The sequence below is a fragment of the Mastomys coucha genome, unplaced genomic scaffold (assembly GCF_008632895.1).
Source record: "Mastomys coucha isolate ucsf_1 unplaced genomic scaffold, UCSF_Mcou_1 pScaffold22, whole genome shotgun sequence".
Classification (NCBI taxonomy): Eukaryota; Metazoa; Chordata; class Mammalia; order Rodentia; family Muridae; genus Mastomys; species Mastomys coucha.
Genome location: NW_022196905.1, coordinates 262,027,459 through 262,036,948, shown reverse-complemented (window position 1 = coordinate 262,036,948; position 9,490 = coordinate 262,027,459). Strand labels below are relative to the sequence as shown.

Sequence of the window (9,490 nt, the reverse complement as noted above, 5' to 3'; positions counted from 1 at the left end):
TCAGACACCCGATCCAGCAAGCAAATCCCAAGTACCTATCATGTGCTGGTACTGTGTTTGCATGTGGGGAGGCAAAAACCAAGAGGGATTCTCTCTTGGTACCTTTAGCATGTTTTTGTGTTTGCATCCTGAGCTAGTGAGCTGTGCTTGGTGGGACTTCGTAAGGGTGACTGTAACAGTAACTTTGTTTTGGGACATGTGAGACACACACAAAAGCAGAACCCAGGATGATGGAGTTCTCTATACCATCCCCCAGGCCTGCAGTGGGGCTAGCTCATACAGACCTTGCCAGCTTCCCTCTAGTATTCTGCATTAAATCTAGACCTGTTATTTATCAGTAGCCATTGAAGACACTATCTCCTGAAAGTAAAATCTTTATAAAATATCATTAAGCCAGAGTCTATGTAGCCCTGGCTACTCTGGATCTTGCTATGTAGACCAGGCTTACCTCCACCTCCTGAGTTTTGGGTCTAAAGATGTGTACCACCACGCCAAGCCTAATATACAATTTTTGAATCTAAATAAATTTAGAGGATGGGAAAGGTGTCATTATGTAGCCCTGGCTGGCCTGGAGTTCAGAGCTCTGCCTGCTTCCACCTCTTGAGCACTGGGATTAAAGGCATGCCCCCTCATTCCCCAGGTAATAATTTCTTTAAAGTGTGCAGATCACAGAGCTGAGGCATATGCATGCGTGTAAAGGCTGGCCTCCTTGAGATGCCTACCTGATGCCTTTAGGCACCAAGTCTTTGCCCCTTCCTCATCTCTAAGAGGGGGGTGGTATCCCCAGAGTCTAGAGAAACAGGAGAAACTGGTCCTGCACTGAGAGTAGACATGGGGTCTCAGCTTCCTTAAAAGATTGCACTGATAGTATAGACTCAGGGGGAGAGATGCTGGGGAAATGGGCTCAGGTGATCCTTACCTCTATGACCATTCCTCCCTGCTGGTGGCCATTTTGTTTACATATTCATGTCATTAATTGTTCACTTGTTCAGTGGTGTAAAAACTGGCCGAGCCTTGGGAGCACAGCAAGAAACATGAGATTGAGGCCTAGTTTCCAAGTCACAAATGTGCTAGAACTAGGGCAACAGCAAAGCTCGTGTGACAAGTCAGTCCTTAAGAAGCCTGGCAGGACAGAAAGTCGGCATTCCCAATCTCCATTCACAGGCAAGGGCAGCAGCAACAGCAGCAAGGCCCCTGAGAGAGGTTGTCCAGGCCAGAGCCAAGGACCACTGTGGAGTCCTCCCCGGGCTTCAGACACCACGTTCCTCTACCGTGTCCAGGGTGATTCCAGATCTGAGCCCATTCAGCCCAGTCTGCCTGTTTTGCTGTGCTGTAGCCTGCCTACCTACCCTGGTGCCTTTGTTTAACTGGAATGGGCAACAGATCTTGCTGGATAATCTGTTCCGTCTTCCTACAATAGCTTGCCAAGAGGACAAACTGACCTGGATGAATCTTAGCATGGTCACTTATTACGTGTGGGGCCTTAGGGTCATCCACTCACACACACACACAGAGAGAGAGAGAGAGAGAGAGAGAGAGAGAGAGACAGAGACAGAGACAGAGACAGAGACAGAGAGAGACAGAGAGATGGGGTCATTCATACACACGGTGTTGGGGCAGGAGAGAGATGGATGGAGGTCACAGGCTTTCACTGTCTTGGCAGATTTTAACTTCGGCTTCAAACCTCATTCATGGTCCGCCCACCACCACTTTCCAACTACTGGGATTGTTAAGTATAACCAGTACACCACCAGCCTTAAGGGTGGTCTGTTTACTTGTTTGTAGTCAGTCTCACCAAGCCCTGCCTCCACATCCCTAATTTGGGACAACGGGCATGTTCTTGATGGTGACAATTCTGTCTTCATTCTCTTCACCCCCACATATCTGGTTAAGAACAAAGCACCAGGATTTATAGAATATAGACAGGACCAAGGCCAGAGTGAGATGGAAAATAACCAAAACTAGATACATGAGGATACTTTAAAAGCTGCAGATAACACTTGCTGAGTGTGCATGATGGATGTTCTTGGTTTGATCCCCAGCACCCTACACAGAGGTACCACATCTCATTGACTCTAAAGCCTCATGGACAAAATATGAAAAGATGTAATAAGACTACTATTGTCTCGTCCCAGGGGCTGAAGAATATGTAACCCTGGGATCTCTAGGTAAGGGGTGCAAGATAAGGGTCATACTTGCTATTTAGCGAAGGTCCTAGATGGGGTTCCCATCTCAGCACGAGACCCCAGAAAATGGAGGAAAGTGGGAACAATACCAGCATTTCTTCCCTTCCACCCGGACTATCCTAACGGCTCACTCTCATGCAGGTGGATGCTCAGTAGAAGCTGGAGTTCAGAGAAGGTCCACACTAGTCCTGCACACAGCTCTACTGTGGCCTGCTACCCATCCCCCTCTCCTGAGCTCCTGGCCCCAGCTGAGATCCACACTGTCAGCCCTTTGCATCTGATAGGGGAAGGCTGAAGTGTTCATGGATGCTCCAGCCCCACATCTGCTGCCAACACATCTCATTAGGAAAGGCAGCCTAGCCTGACATGCAGCTGTCGACGGCCGGAGCCTGGGCTGTGGCCCCCTTAGCTCAAACCTTGCTCAGGGCAGCAGCTGCTCTTAGTGTGTTCAGTGTTCATCACCCGGGGCTGCCAAAAATAATCCACGGGACACCTGTGCATCCCAGCCTAGATCCATAGGTCACACAGGGCTGTCGTCTACCTGGGTCCACACTAAGTGACTGCAGGTGGGGGTCAGGCACAACGTGAAGGACTTAGAAACCAGAGAGGGAAGGTGGAGAGTCTGGGAGGAGCTCACTGGGAGAAGGGCAGGGTGGTAGGAATGTGGTACGCTCTCCGCAGCTGGTACACCTGACTAGCTATTGGGATCTCTGGTGAGGTGTGGGGAATGGCGAGGAGGCTGCTGGGGGAGGGAATTGAATGGGAAGGGAGATGACAGGTACCTGCTAAGAGCTCTAAACCACCCCTGTGGGAGAAGCTGCCAGGATTGTGTATGGAGATACATGAGCCCAGCACTCTACTGGGCGATGGCTTCAGGCACTGGAAAGAAAGCCTAGTGCTAGTGTGGGACTGAGCAGTCTTCAGCCCTGAAGACCCCTGCAGGATTCCTTCTCTCAACAGAAAGCTGTTAAGTAAGAGAGACCAGCAATTCACCTTTTTTGAAAAGAACCTTCAGCAAACTGCAGTGGGACTAGTGGGAAGGGTGGTGGACAGACAGCAAGGCTGTGGCTTCCTGCTTCCCTTCTGTTTCATTTGAACTCAAACACCACACAGGGTTCTTATAAGTCAGTCAGTGTCTGGAAGAAAGGTGGGAACCCACGAGTGACAAATATACAGTAACTAGACAAGCTGCAGTGTGGGGACAGCAGAGCCTGAGGCTGACAAACCTGATGTAGAGTTCCCAGACCAAGAGCACCCTGGAGCTGCAGTGCTGAGTGCTGTCTGTCTGTCCCTCCGTCCACTGGCAGATACCTTTGCCCAGTCACCCAGGGAGGACAGCTTAAAAGGGAGCAGCAGCATCTCTGCTTCCTTATGGCCTGAAACCAGAACCCCTCGCTATGGTCAGGGCCTCATGTTCCTCCCTACTTGCAGCACAGCCCCATCCTGGAGGGATGTGGGGGTCCTGAGTGTGGAAGTGACACTGTTTCTTGGTTACAGAGATCGTTAAGGAAGTCAAGGTACCCCAGGCTGCCCTGAGTGTTCCAGCTCATGAGACAGGGGACACTTGCCATACACCTGTGGCAGAGGAGGAAGAGGTTGGCATCCCAATACCAGCACCAGGGTTCCTGCAGGTCACAGAGAGGAGGCGTAAGTATCGTTGACCAACCATCCTGGCAGCCTGAGTATGAAAGGTGGCAACACTGCCCAGTGAAGGGCTACTGTGCACGCAGTTGTCCCATCTGCAGAATGGTGGAGCTGAGAAAGATCTCCAGTCTGGAGTGTGCAGAGCCATCAGGTTCTAGGTTTGCCTGATCTTGTCTTATGCTGGCTTTACAGAAAGTGCCAGTTCTGAGAATGGCTTGATGGGTAAAGTGCTTGCTCTGAAAGCTTAAGAACCTCAGTTCAGATCCCCCAAGCGCCTGTAAGAAAAACCAGGCATGGCAGTATGTGCTTATAAGCCCTCCTGACCAGCCAGTCTGGTTAAATATGAGTCCCCATCTTAAAGAGAAGTGAGTTAAGAGCCCCGTCGGCCTCTGCCTGTATTCAATGCACATATGTATGAAAGCACATAGGTATACCCAAAGTGCCAGGTCACCCGTGGGCCCGCGGAAAGAGGCTCCTATGGCTCTTGGTAGCTTCACTTGGGACTGAGAGGTGCCTGTGTCTCCTGTAACCCCTAGAGCCTCTGAGCAGTGTCTCCTCTCTGGAGGTCCACTTCGATCTCCTGGACCTCACTGAGCTGACCGACATGTCTGACCAGGAGTTGGCCGAGGTCTTTGCGGACTCCGACGACGAAAACCTTGCCACCGAGTCCCCAGCAGGTGAGGCTGCACACCGCCTTGAGGGAAAGAAGACATAAAGGGGGCACTCTGGAGAAGTCCTGGGGCCCCTGGTCCCCTCAGATCCCGACTTAGGAAGATACCCATTTTACCCAACTGTGTCTAGTACTTCTCCTTGCTTTATTTTGCTTTGCTATTTCCCACTTAGGAAACCCACTATTGTTCCTTGAAAATATAACTTACTAAGTGTGGATTTTAAATAAAGCTAAGCACAAGACAGGGGAGGGCATTCCCAGGAAAGGGAGAGCAGGGTATGTGAGTGAGACCCCAGCCTCACCATCCTTCTACCCTCTCCTGAGCCCCATGCCAGCAGGGTCTGTTATAATCCCTGAGGCTTACTCAGAGTTGCCACAAATCCTTACCGGGGACAAATCCTTCAGTCCTTCAATATTTTTTTTTTAAGGTTTATTTATTTTGCCGGGCGGTGGTGGCACACACCTTTAGTCCCAGCACTTGGGAGGCAGAGGCAGGCGGATTTCTGAGTTCGAGGCCAGCCTGGTCTACAGAGTGAGTTCCAGGACAGCCAGGGCTACACAGAGAAACCCTGTCTCGAAAAACCAAAAAACAAGAGAAGATTTATTTATTTTATATGAGTACACTGTAGCTGTCTTCAGACACACACCACAAGAGTGCATCAGATCTCATTAAAGATGGTTGGGAATTGAACTAAAGACCTCTGGAAGAGCAGTCGGTTCTCTTAACCACTGAGCCATCTCTCCGGCCCTTGTTTTTGTTTTTGGAAATAGGGTTTCTGTGTAGCCCTGGCTGTCCTTGAACTCACTCTGTAGACCAGGCTAGCCTCAAACTCAAGAGACCTACCTGCCTCTGCCTCCTGAGTGCTGGGAATAAAGGCTTACACTAACATGCCTGGCTCAGTTTTTTGTTTTAAAAGACATGTTCTCAGTTAGGTAGTGGTGGCATATGCCTTTACTCCCAGCACTTGGGAGGCAGAAGCAGGGAGGTCTCCAAGTTTAAGGCCAGCCTGGTCTACAGTGTGAGCTCCAGGATAACCAGAACTACAAAGAAACCCTGTCTCAAAGAAAGACATTAAAAAACCAACCAAACAAACAAGAGCCAGGTGCATTTCTGAGTTCAAAGCCAGCCTGGTCTATAGGGTGAGTTCCAGAACAGCCAGGACTACACAGAGAAAACCCTCTCTTAAAAAAAAAAAAAAAAAATCAAATAAAGACACGGTCTCATTGAATGTTGGTCACGTACATCTTTGATCCCAGCACTTGGGAGGCAGAGGTAGAATTCTGAGTTTGAAGGGCTGAAGAGATGGCTCAGCGGTTAAGAGCACTGACTGCTCTTCCAGTCCTGAGTTCAAATCCCAGCAACCACATGGTGGCTCACACTATCTCCATAATGAGAGTTGATGCCCTCTTCTGGGGTGTCTGAAGACAGCTACGGTATACTTACATACAAATAAATTAATCTTTGAAAAAAAAAAAAATTCGGAGTTCTAGGCCAGTGTGGACTATAGAGTGAGTTTCAGGATAGCCAAGGCTACACAGTGAAAGTCTGTCTTTTAAAAACCTTAAAAAAAAAAAGAAAATAAGAATCTCACTTTGTAGCCCCTGGTTGACTTCTCTTTGTAGACCAAAGTGACCTCAAACTCAGAGATCCAACTGCTTCTACCTCCCAAGTACTGGGATTAAACTAACCATACCCGGCCTTCCAAAATTTTCAAAAGCCATCAATGTGACCTTCAGATAGCCACTTTGTGCTATAGGGTAGGAAAAGCAGCTAAGCTCCGCCCCCACCAGCCACAGCTTCTCCAACCCCAAGTCAAGACAGGCACACATGACCTGGATCAAGGCCTATACTATATTGCCAAGGGTCCAAAGAAAATAAAATAACTCAGAGTTCTTTTTTTTTTTTTTTTTCTTAACCATTCTTTTCTAAGACATGGTCTTATCATGTAGCTGGCCTGGAACTCTCTTTGTAGACCAGGTTGACCTTCAATTCAGACCTACCTACCTCTGCCTCCCAATTGCTAGGAAATCAACATTTTTTTTTTGTTTTTGTTTTTTTGTTTTTGGTTTTTTTGAGATGGGGTTTCTCTGTGTAGTCCTGGCTGTCCTAGAACTCACTCTGTAGACGGGGCTGGCCTCGAACTCAGAAATCCACCTGCCTCTGCCTCCCAAGTGCTAGAACTAAAGGTGTGCGCCACCACTGCCCAGCGGAAATCAACATTCTTATTAAAAGTACCACCAGCCCCAGTTGAGGACTCTGCTAGTTCACATGCTTCTAGAGATTGGTGGAGTGGCCTACATATATCCACGGAGCTGTGGGCTCTGAGATAGGACAGCAGCATGAGGGTGGACCCTGGCTCCCTCCCATGGGTTCCTGCCCCAGCTCTCCCGCAGAATGGAGTCTCACCTTATCTCGTGGCACCCCTTCTTAGCTCTGCCTTCCCCTCAAGCCTGCATGTGTATGCTGAGTCAGGAAATGACCTGTGACATCTGTGGCTAGGCAGGCAGAGTGGGGAGCTCAACTCCAGCCCAACTGTCATCCTAGCTCCATAGCCTGCACACTGGACGGGAGCTGAGGTCTCATGATGGGACAGACTGTCAGGCTTACAGGGCCGCAGATAAACTAAGCTACTTAGGAAGTCAGGGATTTGGCAGTGGCCTATCAATATGGGGGATAGGGCAGACAGTCTCAAGATCAGAGCCAGACTTAGTGGGGCATGGCATTAATCCCAGCATTTGGGAGGCAGAGGCAGAGACAGGTAGATCTCTGATTTTGAGGCCGGCCTGGTCTTTGTAGTAAGTTCCAGGCCAGCCAAAGCTGTATAGCAAGACCCTATCTCAAAAAACAATGAGAGGAGAAAAAAAAGCCCTGTGACTCCAGTGACTCCTAGGGACATCAGCAAAGTCCCTGCACATCCCACAAACTCTTCAGTGCAGTGGCAGACACTAAGAGGCCTATGTGCACTCAGAAAGCATGTAGCTGAGACGAGCAGAGCCACCATGTGGACCTCAGCCCCTCATCTTACTGAATTCTAGACTGTACCTTTCCATGTTTTCACCAGGTCTGCACCCATTATCTCGGGCCAGCTGCCTACGCTCGCCGTCCTGGACAAAAACAAGGGCGGAGCAGAACCGTGAGAAACAGTCCCATGGTGACCCAGAGCGGCAAGGGACAATTGTGGACACATTCCTCACAGTGGAGGAGCCCAAGGAAGATTAGCCCATCTCCTCCTGTCCTGGAGTTGCTGAAGGGCTGGGCCAGACCACCATAATGGCACCGTGGGACAGTACTGGCACAAGAGGCACTCTGCCAACAATAAGACTCCAGCCATCACCCCTGACAACGCGTCAAAGTCCAGGTGCCAGGCTTAGGCCTCTGGACGCTCTAGCAAAAGCACAGCCCAGTGGCCTTCAGTCCTGTTGGTTCCTGGACCCTGAATCAGGGACGACATTGAATGGAGTCTCTGCCTTGGGATGAGAGAAGGAACAGACAACAGTGACCTGGGTCTTGTCAAAACTTGTCTCTAGGACAAGACTTTCCGTCTCTTGTGATTCCAAATAGGTTCAAAGTAAGGGATCCAATCCCACAAGAGCTGCCCAGGAACCCGTAGGGGTTTGTCTCCAACATCAGTGAGCTCGAAAGCCCAAAGTAGATTTGGTGGTAGGTTAAGGTGGTAGCTCTGCTGTCCAGCCAACTGGCAGTGGTGTTATTCCTAAGTGTTATTTTCTAAGATTTCCACCTTGACTTAAAATTTTACATCCTTCCTCTGCCCTAAGCAGGCATTACTGTTTCCAGTCTCCTCCACCCCAGGCCGCTCCGCTTTGTGACTCTGTGGGTGTGACAGTTCAGAGGCGGAGAAGCTGCCCCAAGTCTTCCTTAGTTCAGAACATCCAACCTCAGTGACGACTCCCAGATTGCTTGGAAGGACGGAGTGCCATCTCCCCAGTCCTGTGTCTGTCAGAAGGGCACACTGTGTCTGTGCTCCATATCCCATTGCCTAGCCTGACCACCCACACATCCTGTCAGATGTTCGGTTGGGCGGCTCCGACACTGTGGATCTGTCTCAGGAGCAGCTCAGGGGTGGCAGGAGCAACCTAGCCACCCACTGTGCTGTGAGATGCTGGGCACTCAGTTTAGACTCTCAGTGCTCCTTTCATGTGCACACATGAAACACACTGGCTGCTCTAACCACAGATCAAAGACTGGTTTTCAAATAAAGGCTTACTTGCTTTTTGTCCCTAGGCTGACCTGCCTGCTGCCCACCCTCTTCTGAGGAAGACTAGGCTTTTGATTTTTATTTGCAGTGAATGCTATCAGGAAGAAAATGCCCTGGGCTTCTGCTGGGGGCGGGGGAGGAGGGTAGAGCGGCATCCAGGAGGCTCTTCTTCAGAGCCACCCTGCCTCTGCACCGCTGACCCCCAAATCTGGGTTATTTCTGCCTGTCTCCTGAAATGAGAACCAAACCTGGTTTCCAAAAGATACAACCCAGCAGCTGCCCTTCTATGTCCAGGTAGCTGTGTAGCCTTGGCCACACTCCAACCCACCGGGGTCTTAGCCTCACCACCTACCCCTCCTGCTGCAGCTTCCATGGGGCACAGTTACAGAGTGGGATTAAAGTATCGTTGGACCTTTGGTCCCTCTAGATGGTATCAAGGTGCCACTGGAGCTCTGCTGTGCTTACTTGAGTTGCATTTTAGGGACAAGTACCCTGGATTTCTAGCCCCTAAGTTAATACAACCAAAGGAATCACTAAGAAATAAAGTCCTGCCAACGCTTCCAATCAAGAGGTGGTCTGAGCCAAAGGAGCACTCTACCCAGAAGCCACAGGGAAGCCCAAACCTTGCTACTTAACCAGTAAAATGAGTGAACATGGAAGCCAGCCAGGCCTGACTACCTTTCTGGAGGCCAGGGGCAGCCAGGTCTGCCATGAGCATTTTATGGGAATGGTATGGTTTCTGGCAAATTCTGAGCACCCCTATCCCTGCCCCT

The 9,490-nt window shown here is 50.0% G+C and overlaps 1 protein-coding gene across 1 annotated transcript in view; it reads left to right on the top strand.

Moving 5' to 3' along the window:
* The window catches only part of Dbndd1 (dysbindin domain containing 1), a 10,466-nt gene extending 1,723 nt beyond the window's left edge, over positions 1–8,743 (top strand). Inside the window, exons 2-4 of the mRNA XM_031341753.1 lie at positions 3,684–3,833; positions 4,367–4,507; positions 7,563–8,743. Coding sequence (XP_031197613.1) covers positions 3,684–3,833; positions 4,367–4,507; positions 7,563–7,720 — 449 coding nt within the window. The 3' untranslated portion in view covers positions 7,721–8,743. The remainder of the gene's footprint in view (positions 1–3,683; positions 3,834–4,366; positions 4,508–7,562) is intronic.
* The last annotated feature ends 747 nt before the right edge of the window (positions 8,744–9,490 follow it).